This window comes from Pelmatolapia mariae, linkage group LG3_W (assembly GCF_036321145.2).
Source record: "Pelmatolapia mariae isolate MD_Pm_ZW linkage group LG3_W, Pm_UMD_F_2, whole genome shotgun sequence".
Lineage (NCBI taxonomy): Eukaryota > Metazoa > Chordata > Actinopteri > Cichliformes > Cichlidae > Pelmatolapia > Pelmatolapia mariae.
The window spans coordinates 348,215-363,994 of record NC_086229.1 but is presented as its reverse complement, the minus strand read 5'-3'; the positions used below and the strand labels follow the sequence as shown (position 1 = coordinate 363,994).

The window sequence follows — 15,780 nt, the reverse complement described above, 5'->3', positions numbered from 1 at the left end:
CTGCCAGGGCATTTTTTAAATAAACATTTCAAACTATTTACAGAACAGTCAGCTGTTCTGCATCAAGTTTGATGCCACACAAATTATTTGTGCCACTCCAAAAAATAATTTCTGTCCACTATGAGATAAAGGAGAACAACAGCCTGATACCTGCTGGCCTGACAACAGGAGATGTGTCACTCCTGTAACACCTGTAACATTCAGCAGTCGCCTCATTGTTCTGACACACACAACAAAACTATTGACTACACTACACACTAACTACACAAGATTTGTGCTAAACGTCTCAAATCTACAACATCTCAAAACACCACCGTCACTCCTAAAACTTCCCCCCGTTTCTTAACAACTAGATGTCACATTGCCGTATCATTTTTTGATTGGTCGACATGGTACATTTTTGGACGAATAGGAAAGGGAGAGGGGGTGGAGTTAGTTTTTGCTCACAGGCTTTCGAGCCTTTTTTCTTATAAAACGCCGTTTTTACTGTTTCTTCCCGCAGTAAATATAAACAACGATAGTATTCAGGAAGAAAACCAAACATTGCAGATATTTTTATCATAACTCTGGTTTTACGTGGCCGATCAACACAATTTAAAAACTGGTATAAAGTCCACACTTTTCCCGTCAATTGTTCCGTCTGTCCTGCTCACATCTCCAATGGTTGTACACGTTGTCATTAACGTGGCTTCACTCCACATCAGCCACGCCACTTTGCTAGCTAAAACACCGGTGTCGGCACATAAGGACGCTGTCATAGCCTGTCAACCACGTTGATTGGCTGCGTATATACGAATGTGAATCGCATGATTGGCTGGACTATGGGATAAGGTGGCGTCGTTCTAATACAATATGAGAGCAGCCAGTCACTTACTGACTAACACTGCAAAACAGAATTGTTAAAGTATTAATTTTAATTTCAATTCAGGTTAATTTTTTTGTGCGCAACGCAGATTTTCTGTGTGCAGAGACAGTGCCAGCAGTGCGCAATTGCACACGTGCGCAGCTTAGAGGGAGCATTGGGTTGGGTTGTTCGTGAGTAAATCGGTTTGGCTGAGATTAAAGTTATTAAATTAGATTATCGCTTTCAAACCCCCGCGGTCTTTCGCTACTTGTGTGTGACAGACTTTAAGGAGCTGCTGCCAACAAACCAGCAAATAAACACTGAATATTTCATGTGTGACATTTGTGAGCTTAAACACAGTCCGTCAGTCTTTTTGCTCTTGAACAATAAAATATTAAAAACTGTCTCGAGTTCATTTGGTGATGTTCTCGTGCACGAGGTGAAAACAGCAAACAAACGTCACAGTAAATCTTTCCAGCTGATGTTGGGCATCCTCCACCTGCTGAATCCACTTCAGCCTCTTCCTGCTCATGTTCCTGTTTAGAGGCACAGTCAGTCTGTACAATGGAGAAAACTGAACACAGGAATATTTGGATTTTCCTCCTTTTTCTCTGCTCATGTTCAACTTGTTGATTCAAGCTGGGAATATTTATTAGAATTCAAATTTAGACAGAAATAAAGTGAATAATATTATTTTATTATTACGTTGATGTAGCACATGGTTCAGTTAGCTTTGTATAAACACATGTGTTAGAAATGTTCTTCAATCAGCTCTTTTTACTCTCTTACATTTCACAGCCAGTACTTTTTTACTTTTACTTGAGTAAAGAAGTTGAATTAGTACTTGGAGTATTTTTAACAGTAGTACTTCTACTTCAGTACAGACTGTGTGTACTTTTACCACCTGTGTCTGAGACCTCCTTCAGGGTCCACCTGAAGCTCTCAGTCTGCTGTGGAAAAAGGAAATCCAGGTGAGTTTCTCCTGATCACCTGAGGACGTCATTACTGTGTGAACCCACACACCACTCCTCACTCCTCCCACCCGCTGCACACAGCCACTGAGTACAGACCGGCTGATAAAGGGAGAGGCAGGAAGAGGCGGAGCAAAGACGAGAAGTTCAACGTCATTTTGCAGAAGTGAAAGTGTGAGAGAGCAGCAGCAGAGCTGCAGTCGAGTCCTGTTTGTCTCTAAAAGAAGATTCACTGGAGTCCATCAGGTTTCTCTCAGCAACAGTGGTGAGTGCAGCTGATCACACTTCCTGTTTCTACACAAATCTTCACTCTGTTCACTTCATGCTGACTCATCACAGTCACACTGGATCCATAGAAATCTGCTCATGTAAGCACAGATCCACTGTAGGAACATCGAGCTGCTGCTTCAGTCTCACTGTGGCTCTGCTCAGGACTGTGGACTCAGTCTGTGCTCTGGACTTCAGACTGACTCCACACTTCCTGGTTATTCATCACTTCCTGTTCCTATTAGATTGATTCTGGATCTGATTGATCATAAGGATTACAGACGTGAAAACACCTGTTTATTCTTTATTGATATAAAGCCTTTGATACTGTAAACCAGCAGATTTTGGTCAGTACTTCAAAAAAACATTCAGACATTTTACAAAGAGAGATTATCTGACTTAGTGTATCCTGTAAGAGTCACAGATGTTCCTGAATCATTCAGAAAACAGTCGATGCTGCACTTTATAACTTTGTGTGGAAACATAAATCTCATTATTTAAACAGATGTGTTTGAATCATCCTGATAATCGAGGCTTTAAATATGTCAGAGTTCACACATCAGCTGTGATATTCAAGCTGAACTGGATCAAACATGTCATCAGACACAGACATAGATGATGGTGTTTAATCCCAAAGCTTATTTAAACAAACTGGAGGACAGAATTCCTCCTTAAATGTGATTTTGATCAACAAAATCCACTGATCTCATTTTCACACACAGGCTTTATCATGGTGGCTTCTTCTCTACTAACATAAATCTTTGATCTGGACAAACAAATATATGAAATACAAAAATAAATCAATGTTTTCTGAGGATCCAGAATAATTGAATGATGTATCCCAGCGAGTGACTGGAAAAGTTCATCTTCTTCCATATCCTGAGTTTGTGAGGAGCTGTGATGTTCCAGTATCTGTGAGAGAAAACAGTTTTTAGTGACGCACAAATGGAGCAAATATACAGACACCACTGAATAAACATGTTCTCATAAATGCCATTAATATACTGGATCAACAGTTAATAACACATTTCTGAGGTTTATGATTCATTGTCCTCCTCACTGTCACTTCTATTGGAACAGTCACTGTTTAATATTAATGGCTCGTTGAGTCTGCTTCTACATTAATGAAGGTTGGTGTACTGATGTCACAGTGTTACAGAAACACTGCAGCCCACACTTGGAAAGTTTTTTCATCAATTGTAAACCGTTTTATTCACCGCGGGAGTTTTCTTCCTTCATGCTGGTCGGAGTTTACATCCCTCCTCAGGCCAACGCGAACAACGCACTGTGCGAGCTGGCTGACCAGATCACCACCCTGGAAAGGAAATTCCCGGATTCCTTTACAATTATCCTTGGGGACTTTAACAGAGCAAACCTCAACCACGAACTCCCTAAATACAGACAGCATATAGACTGCCCCACCAGGGACAACATCATACTGGATCACTGTTACACCACTGTAAAAGATGCCTATCGCTCTGTGCCCCGGGCAGCTTTGGGACATTCTGATCACTGCATGGTCCATCTTATTCCAGTTTATAGGCAAAAACTCAAACGTGCCAAGCCTGTAGTCAAAACTGTGAAGAAGTGGACTAACGCAGCAAAGCAGGAACTACAGGACTGTTTTGACTGCACTGATTGGACTGTTTTTGAAGCTGCATCTGAGAACCTGGATGAGCGCACGGACACTGTGACATCATACATCAGTTTTTGTGAAGACGTGTGTGTGCCAACAAAGACCTTTTGCACATACAACAACAATAAACCATGGTTCACTCCTAAACTCCAAAATCTTCGTAAGGCCAAGGAGGACGCCTACAGAAGTGGTGACAGGGCCCTGTACAAGCAGGCCAGGAACACACTGACCAAGGAGATCAAAGCAGCTAAAAGGGTCTACTCTCAGAAGCTGGAAGAACGGCTCTCAGCCAACGACCCTGCGTCAGTGTGGAGGGGCCTGCAGGAAATCACCAGCTACAGACGCCCCCCACCCACTGTTGAAGCAAACAAAGACCTGGCCAACGAGCTAAATACATTCTATTGCAGGTTTGAGACGGACAGACTCCCACGCCTCACCCTCCCCTCCCCAGAGACACTGCTTCAGACAATGACCCCCAACACACCTTCCACTTCTCCCCCCTTCACCCTCCCCCTCCCCAATCCAGTCTCAACGACCACCCCCATCCTCCCCATTTCAGACTCAACGACGACCATCACCCTCTCCAATCCAGACTCAACGACCTCCATCACACCTCTCACCCCCCTTCCCTCCTCCCTGAAACTCAGAATACACACTGAGGATGTGAGCCGACTATTTCAGAAACAGAAGCCCAGGAAAGCCCCCGGACCAGACGGTGTCTCACCCTCCTGCCTCAAGACCTGTTCTGAACAGCTGGCTCCCATCTTTACTCGCATCTTCAACAGATCCCTGGAACTGTGTGAAGTTCCCTCCTGCTTCAAACGCTCCACCATCATCCCTGTTCCCAAGAAACCCACCATCACAGGACTGAATGACTACAGACCTGTTGCCTTGACGTCTGTGGTCATGAAATCCTTTGAATGACTGGTGTTAGCCCATCTGAAGGACATTACAGGCCACCAGCTGGACCCTCTGCAGTTTGCCTACCGGGCAAACAGGTCTGTGGATGATGCAGTGAATATGGGGCTGCATTACATCCTGCAACACCTCGACCGCCCGGGAACCTATGCCAGGATCCTGTTTGTGGACTTTAGTTCGGCTTTTAACACCATCGTGCCTGAACTTCTCTCTTCCAAGCTCTCCCAGCTCAGCGTGTCTCCAGCTACCTGTCAGTGGATCACCAGCTTCTTGACAGACAGAAAGCAACAAGTGAGGCTGGGGGAGATCACCTCTGAAACTCGGTCCCTCAGTATTGGTGCCCCTCAAGGATGTGTCCTCTCACCACTACTGTTCTCCCTCTACACTAATGACTGCACCTCCAAGAACTCAGCTGTAAAACTCCTAAAGTTTGCAGATGACACCACCGTCATTGGCCTCATTCAGGATGGTGATGAGTCTGCATACCGGCAGGAAGTTGAGCGGCTGGTACTCTGGTGCAGTCAGCACAATCTGGAGCTGAACACTCTTAAAACTGTAGAGATGACAGTGGACTTCAGGAGACATCCCTCAACTCTGCCCCCCCTCATCATATCAGACAGCCCTGTGTCGACTGTGGAGATCTTCAAGTTCCTGGGTACCACCATCTCCCAGGACCTGAAGTGGGAGACCAACATCAACTCCATCCTCAAAAAGACCCAGCAGAGGATGTACTTCCTGAGACAACTGGGGAAGTACAGTCTTCCACAGGAGCTGCTGATCCAGTTCTACACTGCAGTCATTGAGTCTGTCCTGTGCTCCTCCATCACAGTCTGGTATGGTGCAGCCACCAAACAGGACAGGAGCAGACTGCAGCGGACTGTACGGGCAGCAGAAAGGATCATCGGCGCCCCCCTGCCCTCCATCCAGGATCTGTACCTCTCAAGAACCAGGAAACGGGCAGGGAAAATCATCACAGACCCCTCACACCCTGGACACAGACTTTTTGATCTGTTGCCCTCTGGCAGACGGTACAGAAGCCTGCAGACCAGGACCACCCGACACAGGAACAGTTTCTTTCCCCTCGCCATCTCCCTTCTAAACAGTTGACCTGTCACACTGCTCCCACTGCCAGACTGCAACTGCACCTTATGTACATTCCGTGGTATTCATTCCACCTCATTTCATTTCTGTATTTTGTGTATATACGTTTAGATTAGTTATTTATAGTTGGTTTACACAGCTTTGTGTATGTATGTGTATGCATGTGTAATGTATATATAGATACGTGTGTGTGTGTGTGTGTGTGTGTGTGTGTGTGTGTGTGTGTGTGTGTGTGTGTGTCTGTGTGTGATTTACATTGCTGTGCTCGAGAGCCACCATCTACCGGAACCAAATTCCTTGTATTTGTCTGCACATATACTTGGCAAATAAACACGATTCTGATTCTGATCTGGACTTACAATAAGAAGGATTTAGTCACCAACAAGGTCGAAGTTTACTTCACAGTAATTGATGGAAAATATCCAACAAACTGATTTATTCAAGTATAAAATGATCTGGATGAATCTTGGAGCTTCTGTAAAACAGTCAGAGAAACAATTTCACATCTTTTTAACGACTGTATTTATCTTCATCCCCAAAGTTATTCTGTTCATCTGGACGCTGCACTGTACAGCAGACACTACGATGTTAAGTTTGTGTTTGGGATGAACCAGTTTGTGTCTGAGTGTGTTGCTGGGTCTCCACCAGTTACTCTGAGAACTGAAGAAGCTTCTCTGATGAAACGTCTTCAAGAAACTCAAAGAAGTCCAGACGCTTTTCTTTCCAAGCTCCTCAGACTACTGACGCTTGTTTCTCTCTTTTTAAAAATGAAATTTAAAGTGAATTTTGAATCAAATGTTTCTTTTCTTTCTCCCTCAGAGTGCAGACATGTCTGCTGCCAGCAATCTGCGATCTGAAGATCAGTTTCTGTGCTCCATCTGTCTGGATGTGTTCACTGATCCAGTCACTACACCATGTGGACACAACTTCTGCAAAACCTGCATCAGTCAGCACTGGGACATGAATCAGAGCTGTCAGTGTCCCATGTGTAAAGAGACTTTCTACACTAGACCTCAGCTGAGGGTCAACACCTTCATCTCTGAGATGGTTGCTCAGTTCAGACGTGAAGCTCAGCAGAAAGCCAGCAGCAGCAGCTCAGAGCAACAAGCTGCCAAACCAGGAGAAGTTCCCTGTGACGTCTGCACTGGAACCAGACTGAAGGCCCTGAAGTCCTGCCTGGTGTGTCAGACCTCCTACTGTCAGACTCACCTGGAGCCTCATCTGACACTGAAAGGCCTGAAAAGACATCAGCTGATTGATGCTGTGGAGAACCTGGAAGGCAGGATGTGCACGAAGCACGATAAACTTCTGGAGCTGTTCTGTAAGACCGACCAGACATGTGTCTGCGTGCTCTGCTCTGTTTTAGAGCACAAGAACCACGAGTTTGTTCCTCTGAGAGAAGAATATGAAGGAAAGAAGGCAGAGCTGGAGAAGACAGAGGCTGAGATTCAGCAGATGATCCAGAAGAGACGACTGAAGATTCAGGAGATCACAGAGTCGGTGAAGATGAGTAAAGATGCTGCAGACAGAAAGAAAGCAGAAGGTGTTCAGGTCTTCACTGCTCTGATGGAGTCTGTTGAGAGACGCCTGAAGGAGCTCATGAAGGAGATCGAAGACAAACAGGAAACTACAGAGAAACAGGCTGAAGGTCTCATCAAAGATCTGGAACAGGAAATCTCTGAGCTGATGGAGAGAAGCTCTGAGGTGGAGCAGCTCTCACGCTCTGAAGACCACCTCCACCTCCTCCAAAGCTTCTCCTCCCTGAAAGCTGCTCCACCCACCAAGGACTGGACAGAGGTCAGAGTTCATCCACCATCATATGAGGGGACTGTGGGGAGAGCTGTGGCTCAGCTGGAGGAGACAGTCTGGAAACCCATAAAGAAGAAGCTGTTTGAGGCTGAGCTGCAGAGGGTGCAGCAGTATGAGGTGGATGTGACTCTGGATCCTGATACAGCAAATCCCTGGCTCATCCTGTCTGATGATGGAAAACAAGTGTACTGTGGTGATGTGAAGAAGAAACTTCCAGACAACCCAGAGAGATTTTCTTACTGTGTTTGTGTTTTAGGAGAGCAGAGTTTCTCTTCAGGCAGATTTTACTTTGAGGTTCAGGTTAAAGGAAAGACTGAGTGGGATTTAGGAGTGGCCACAGAGTCGATCAACAGGAAGGGACAAATCACACTGAGTCCTGAGGATGGTTTCTGGACTGTGATGCTGAGAAATAGAAATGAGTACAAAGCTCTTGATGACCCTTCAGTCCCCCTCTGTCTTCATCCTGGTCCTGAGAAGGTGGGGGTGTTTGTGGATTATGAGGAGGGTCTGGTCTCCTTTTATGATGTAGGTGCTGCAGCTCTGATCTACTCCTTTACTGGCTGCTCCTTCACTCACAAACTCCACCCATACTTCAGTCCCTATATGAATGATGGTGGTAAAAACTCTGCACCTCTGATCATCTGTCCTGTCAATCAAACTGAGTCGATCAACGACTGATTTTATTTGATGAATGATTGATTTTTCTTTAAGGGACCAAATGAACATATTGAGTGTAAATCCTCTACAGTCTCCATGTTTCTATAGAATCTGATCATCAGGACTCTGATTCACACTTTGATTCTCATGGAGTTTGATTTGAACAGAAGAAAAGTTGAATCAGGAAATGTTCCCACTGATGGAGACTCGAGCTGAAGAGCAAATATCAGAGAATAAATGTCCAAAAGCTTCATTTACAATAAAGTTTGTTCAATGCTTTGAGTGAATCCAGACTCATGTGTGGCTGTTATACGGAGCATCAGAGTCCAGCTGAGTTATGTTGGATACAAACTGCTTATTTTGGCTCTGTGAGGATTTTTGTTCACTGAAAACTGATAAGACGGATAATATTCAAAGAACTCTGTAGAGATTCATGCATCCATGTTCTCCACCTGCAGGTGTGGAGGAGAAAGGTGGAGCACAGACTGCTGCATCCTTTCAGTCACATCATTTTGATGATTATATTTCCATGTTGTGATGATTTGGGTTAAAGAGAAACAGAGTTGAACGGCTGCAGTCACAGCATGAAGAAGATGCTGAAGCTGAGCTGTCAGTGAACATGTTTCACTGTGATTTGATTTGAAGAATATAAAGTGTGTGTGGCTGCTGACAGCTGCAGTCTCTGTTAGTCTGCATGTTCAACACACACACAACTTTCCCCCTGAGGCAACCATCCAGCAACAACACAAAGAACAGCTGCACACACACACACACACACACACACACGCACACTGTTAAAGAACACTTTACTGGTTTTTATTGTTTTGAGGTGGAATTCCTCCTCCTTCAGTAACAATGATTTGAGGTCTCTACCAGTGTCTACAGTGGTTTTAGCTCAACATACAATTTACTGAAACATGTGTTTTTTTAATGCCATACAAACTATTTTAAAAGAGCTTTGATTACAACATCTTTGCTTTTTCCTCCAATCGTTTATTCTGCTTATTTCATCTGGTTTAACTAACAAAGGGTTAAAATTTAACTCTTAACCTGATTTAATCGTTTAATTTCTCATTAACTCAAACTTTTAATTTATTTCCTTGTTTAATGTATTATTTCTTCATCCTTGTTTAAGTTTTGCTGATCCTGTTTAACCTGACCTTTGACCTATTAATTTTAACTTAACTGTACTCTTGTTTTGACCTTTGACCTACTTATTATTATTATGCCCCCCCCCCCTCCGAAAATGACCTCCAACAAGAAAGCCTCATTTCTGCTGTTTAACAGAGAAGAAATGTAAAATGATGCAAAATTACAAAACTCTTATCTGTGTCTCTAATCAAACCTCTGTAACTTTGCTCTGATTCACTTCAGCAGCATCAGCTAATGTTCACATGTTGATTCATGGTTTTCTTTCGTTTTTGATCTCCTGCAGAATATTCTAAGACCATCTGCCATAAAATCCCAGGCCAGGAAAATCTCCTTCATGTTTTTCTGTTTTATCCTCAGTTACTTTCACACAAAGGCATCTGCTGTGATGCTCACACTTTTGATAATGTCTCGCAAGTGCCAGCTTTCTTTTTATAGATGTAAAAATATGGAAATGTACTGATACGTGATCAGAATTATAATATTTCTGACTGAGGCAAAATTTCCCCAATTAAAATTAAATTGAATCGAATCAAATCATGGATCAAATCAATTCAGGACCTTGTGAATCAGATCAAATCGATTCTAGAAATCAGTGACAATACCCAGCCCTAAAGCTCACTACTAGCCTGTAATACAGATACTGGTATTTGAAATTACATGGTGGTGGATAAAAAACTGTCACTTTTTATCCACCACCATGTAATTTCAAATATCAGATTTTTCTCTATGTGTTCAAGCAGCATGTGTGCAAGGCACAGTTCTAAGTACAAGCGCATGTTTCAGTTACGATTTTGTTGGAAGCTGATTTTTTAAAATGATTTTTCTTTGGAAGCTTTAGAGTCAGATTTACTGACATTTGCAGCAACTGAAACCTTGAGACTGAAAGCTGTGGACAGGAGTATTTTTGCAGCTGATCTGCATATGGATTTGTAGGACTTTCACTTTCAGAAGGAAAAATATTTAAATCAGCATTGCATTGCTGCTAGGAGAGCTGAGCTGAAGTAAAAGTGAAAAGGCTGCAATACATCGAAGGACATTAATGTAAGAGCTATACAGTTCACAAAGCACATGTGAGTTATTTGAGTGGTGTGTACAGATCCAAACTTGACACTCACATTTTGTTACGAGTGATTCACTTTGTTAGCTTTGAAAACATCACATTCTTCATGTTAGTTGGTTTAGATGAGTGATCTCCAGGATGAAGGATGAATGAGTGCAGAGGCCTGTTTCATGGAGGCTGTTTAAGTGTGATGTAAACCTGGATTAAAAAACCCACATTTGAACACATTCATCAGTGGCTGTGACCATGTTGAAGGACTAATGCTGACGTGCTCTGACACTCATTAGCATAGAAAACAAAGTGGTGAAAGCACAGAGCCCTGAGGAGCTCCACTGGACGGCTCTGTTCACACAACTTACATTTAATGATTTCACTTTTATTTACATGCTAAACACCCTCAGAGAGAACAGTTGTTTCAGAGCTGCCAGCTTTATTGGAAAGATGAACCGAAATCATTTAACCTAAAATAGTCCAATTTATGACAAACTAACACGGTGAAATGTTGCAGGATTAAAATGTGTCGATGGATGAACTCTTTCAGTATAAGATCAAATAATACAAAACACATGAAGGTGAGGAGAAATGAATTTTAAAGTAAGTGTGACTTAAAGCAGACTGATTCTTTCCTGGTCAGGCTGAAGCTTTCACCGTCTGACGTCTGTAAAGAAACTGAAACACGTTCACAGTGTTTAGTTTTACTTCACAAACACAGAGAGAATCTGAACTACAGGCCGGCTGTGGGAGTTACACCTGACCCAGAGACACACGTGTCACACAGCACACCTGTTCAGGTACACGTGTCACACAGCACACCTGTTCAGGTACAGTTGTCACACAGTGGAGGTCAAACCTTTATTGTCCCGCTCTGTGCCACAAACACCAGATTAACCAGTTTTACTCATCATCCTTCTACTGTCAGATTTTACTGGTTCAGGTTTTATGAATCACCATCTGAGAACGTCTCTGATGTGGACGCCACTCACACATACACTTCCTGTAGGAGGGTCACATTACCTGTTATACGCCCCTTTATGATTATGACAGCTCCGCCCCTTTCACGTGAGGTTAAACCCAGAGAGCTTCATGTGACCTCTGACCCTGATCACCAGCGTTAGGGTCAGTGAAGGTGAGATACCGTGTGACAGGAGGAGGAACAATAAAGTTTTATTTGTACGAACACGTAAAACAGATCAAATCAGAACGAAGCAGGTGGAGCTCAGTCAGGGTGGAGGTGCAGACAGGTGAGCTGAAGGGGAGGAGCCAGTCTGGTCAGGAACTCTCTGTCTCCTCGAGTGAACCTCCTCACCTCTGAAACACACACACACAGACACACGACTCTGAAGGTTGCAGTCAGGTTGGGTCAGGGTGGTGAGGGTGCGGTTACCTTCTGGTCTCTGGTTGGTGCGTTTCCTGCAGGTGAGGCTGAGCGGCCGAATCATGACATCACTGCTGCACAGACACAACAGGAAGTGGAGGAGGAAGTCGTCAGCGTCCCCGTCACACACCTGAGACAGAGACAGAGGTTATGTGACTGCAGACTCACGGCTCGGCTCTGTGGAAACGTCCTGCAGGACGCCTGTTTCTCTCTGTGGTGTCCCCCCACAGTGTCTCCACCGTGCTTCACTGTGTGGACGCTGTTCTTTGGGTTGTAGCTGCATCTTCTTCTCGTTTCACCTCCTCTGACCACAGGACGTTTCAGTCTGCAGGGTCTTTGTCCCGGTCGTCCTCAGCAGTGTGGCTGAAGGTGTCTGCTCTGCAGACGTGGAGCTCTGTGAGCTCACAGTGTGTCCCTGTGCAGCCTATAGAGTCTTTGAGGTCTTTGCTCTGACAGGCTTGTTCTGTACTGGGCGGCTCTTTGACTTTCTTCAGGTTTCACTTCCTGACACTCTGATAACCTCAGATATCCACAATGTGAATCCTCACAAACGTCTGTTTCTCTCTTTTCACTCAAACCTTCTGACGTTTTTACACCGACTGTAAATATGAAGAAAACCCTCAGTTTGAACTTGAGTCTACAAACTGATCTTTGCAAAGTAAATAACAAATAACATGAATGAGTTAAAACATAAATGGAAATAAGTGCTCATTAATCATAAAGAGTCTCGTGTCACAGTTTATGGAGTTAAAACGTGTTCTTGTTATTTTAAACAGGACGTCTCAGTTTAGACTCCACGTTTGTGTTTTTATAAACTGTTACTGTTTGATACTAATCTCACTTTCTTATGATTATAATTATTTTCTGCAGTAAAGGACAAAAATTAATATTCAGTTAACACAGCTCCACCTGTGGGTGGAGGGTCCCTGTGGGTTCTCCTGGTGTGACCCGAGTCCTAAATGCCTCTCGCTGTCCTGCCCCTCCCCTGTGGTCTCCACCCTCTGTGTGGGAGGTGTGGCGTTGCAGTGAACATGGAGCTGGTCAGCCCTGATTACCCTCAGAGCTACACCACCTGCTGCTTCTTCAGGTCGAGTGGGTGGAGTCAGTGGCACGACCTGAGTCTCACTGAAACACACGGCTGTAAGGCCCCTCCCCCCTGTTCACGTGAGCCCAGCGTGGGTCCGTCACACCTACAGACTTTTAAAGGTGGAAGTGGCCACGCCCCCAAACCAGTTCAGCAGTAAAGTGTGAGCAGACGGAGCTGTTACCAGGATGCAAACAGGATGTGCCCTTTCACAGTTAAAGCCTTAGAAATAAAAACATGACCCGATCTTAAATTTTAAAGACAAAATAAAGTTTAAAGACGATGATGAGCACGTGATTCACCTGTGACAGGTAAATATATACACCTGACAGGTGGTACTGACCTGGCTCTGCCCACGAGGGAAGATTCTGATGTGACCTCTGACCCTGAGTGCTCTCTGAAGCCCCTCCCACTGAGCATCAGCCAATCCCAGCAGAGCACGAACCAGAGCCGCTGAGAACCAGACGTGAGCCTCACCTGTCCCGTCATCAATCACCAGCCTGATTGAAGAGCAGAGCGACATGGTTTGATCATGTGACCGTCACCTGACTGATCCAGGTGACTAACATGTATCAGCAGGTGAGCTCAACAGGAAGCTGCTCTTACTTTGCTTTGGACTGAAACACTGACGAGGTCGAGTGACACTGAGAGCTGCTGCAGCCCTGAGAGAGAGAGAGCAACAGGTAAACACACACACCTGAAATTGTGAGCAGTTTACTCCAAAACTACACTTTACTTACGTGCACTAACACTAACACACCACCAACACGCTAACAACACATGAAGCACTCTGAGTACTTTCACTGCACCCGAGAAACTACAACTAAACACATCCTGTACACACTGTGTGTATTTTATGCAGTACCTGTGTGTACACGCTGCCACACAGCAAGCAGCTCCACTGCAGTTGCAGGAACAGGAAACACACCACGTGACCTTTGACCTGTCCCACAGTGCACCTCTGCTTGCTGCTCAGAGCCCACTCACCCAGGTGCATGATGGGAGCAGGAGGAGGAGGCTGGGCCGAGCTGATAGAAACAAAACAAACAAATAAACAACAGCACAACAAACACGTGAACTAGAATTTACCTGCCCTGTAAACTTACCTGGTGTCTCCCAGGGAGACCACAGTTATCGAGCTGACAGGTAAGTACGTGCAGTACACACTTCCTGTCCTGAAACACACACACAGGTAAACCACACAGGTACGTAACCATCGGCATAACTTTGTATTGAACAGTGGGGGGTTCAAGATCTCTGTCTAAATAAATAAATAAATCTGGGTACATTCCCAGAGGATCAAACAACTATTTTGCTTGTAACATCTGAAATGAGTAAAGAAAATCAGCAGCCTATTTATGCAAGATAATTCATAATTTTATTGTTGGGTTACATTGGTTGGAAATGAGTCCAAATAAAGAGTCCAAACATTTATAAGACTGTCTATGTGTGTCTCACCTGGACAGCCTCCTCTGGAAACCAGACAACAGCAGAGTGTTACCCGGCAACAGGCCAGGTGGGTAGGGGGTGTGGCTTAAGTCCAGGTACGCCTGCAGACTCCTCCCAACTTGGTCACAAAGAGTGAGATGCACACCTGCAAACACACATTTAGCTAACAGTCAGACCAGAGACTCACACCTGAAGCACTGATGCCTGCAGTTCCTCTAGTGTCCAGCAGAGGCAGCAGTGAGTCAGCCCCCATAGACCCTCATGTTAAAACCTGACAGCAGAAAAAGCCTGATACACAAACCACCTGTGTGTTTGTACCTGAGTGTGTGTGTCCAGAGAGGGCAGTCCTATTGTTCACACTGATCCTTTCAGACACCACACCCTGAAAACACACCAGCTCTGAGCTGAAACACACACACACACACACACACACACACACACACACACACACACACACACACACACACCAGTAAGAGTTTAAAGCAGGGTAAAGAGATCGTTTTTTATCGGATTACGTAGTGGAAGAGAAATTGTTGAAGCCATGTTTCCGAAGTAACAAATACCCGACGGATGGCCTGGATTGCAGCCATTGGAAGACCAAATATAACGTTCCAGAACACTCCAGCTCACATGTTAGTCTGCTCCAAGGATTTCCACAAAGATCAGTCTTCTGTTGTCGTTTTTACGTAATTTATCATAACATAATTGTTGATGTAGGTTACAAATAAGTCTTACATTGATTTGAATTGAATTCGTTGCGCTATGCTGCTTTGTTCACTGTGGCTTTGCGAGCTAATGTTTCTTGTGTTTTGTAGGAAAACCAGCCTACAAAATGCTGAATGTGATCCAGACTGGGCACCTCTATCAACCTGGGTCATACAGAGTTTAAAGCTGCTACCACAGCCAGATTTGATCGGTTATGAGAGAGAGCGATATCAAAACAGCCACAAAAAGTCCCGCATATATGTGCCCAAGGGTTGTATTGAAGCAATCAAGTGATGAATAACTGTTTTCCACTATGTTGTTTTGAAATGTTTTTTTTTTTGGTTTTTTTGCATTGTTGATTTGTTTTTTACCGAAGCAGCTAATAAAGCATGATGGATTTTTACAATTTTGCCTCTTTCTTGTGAGATTCTATAATAGAATGAAACAATAATGCCAGTTATAAATAAAGACAATAAATTGAATGAATTACGAAATGCTCATTTTATTTCTATTAGATCTGAAAATGTTGTGTAATACTACAACCTGAAACGACAAATAGATTGCGTTGGCCTGTACAGGAAATAAAGAAACAATACAACAGCTAAATAAATGGTAAATGTCCTGCATTTGTATAGCGCTTTACACTACATTCAGTCATTCACACACTGGTGATGCTACATTGTAGCCACAGCTGCCCTGGGGCGCACTGACAGAGGCGAGGCTGCCAGACACTGGCGCCACCAGGCCCTCTG

At 44.2% G+C, this 15,780-nt stretch overlaps 2 protein-coding genes across 2 annotated transcripts; one reads left to right on the top strand and one right to left on the bottom strand.

Moving 5' to 3' along the window:
• Positions 1-1,976: 1,976 nt before the first annotated feature.
• LOC134624127 (E3 ubiquitin-protein ligase TRIM21-like) lies at positions 1,977-8,490 on the top strand. Its single transcript, XM_063469105.1, has 2 exons — positions 1,977-2,080; positions 6,557-8,490. The coding sequence occupies exon 2, from the start codon at positions 6,566-6,568 to the stop codon at positions 8,222-8,224; it is 1,659 nt and encodes a 552-aa protein (XP_063325175.1). The 5' UTR covers positions 1,977-2,080; positions 6,557-6,565; the 3' UTR covers positions 8,225-8,490.
• A 2,947-nt stretch (positions 8,491-11,437) lies between these two features.
• On the bottom strand, positions 11,438-14,576 carry LOC134647145 (CST complex subunit CTC1-like). The gene is made up of 8 exons (XM_063501342.1): positions 14,513-14,576; positions 14,333-14,468; positions 13,981-14,049; positions 13,740-13,902; positions 13,481-13,536; positions 13,218-13,374; positions 11,800-11,920; positions 11,438-11,723 (listed from the first exon to the last, which is right to left on the bottom strand). Exons 1-8 carry the CDS (start codon positions 14,574-14,576, stop codon positions 11,632-11,634), a joined length of 858 nt encoding a protein of 285 aa, XP_063357412.1. The 3' UTR covers positions 11,438-11,631.
• Between the last annotated feature and the right edge of the window lie 1,204 nt (positions 14,577-15,780).

Bases quoted from the DNA above. Each gene is read 5' to 3' on its own strand.
- LOC134624127 (XM_063469105.1), top strand. From the start codon at position 6,566: ATGTCTGCTGCCAGCAATCTGCGATCTGAAGATCAGTTTCTGTGCTCC.
- LOC134647145 (XM_063501342.1), bottom strand. From the start codon at position 14,576: ATGGGGGCTGACTCACTGCTGCCTCTGCTGGACACTAGAGGAACTGCA. The intron at 14,469-14,512 runs GTGTGAGTCTCT...GTGTGTTTGCAG, and splicing joins TGCAGGCATCAGTGCTTCAG to GTGTGCATCTCACTCTTTGT. The intron at 14,050-14,332 runs GTGAGACACACA...TGTGTGTTTCAG, and splicing joins TTCCAGAGGAGGCTGTCCAG to GACAGGAAGTGTGTACTGCA.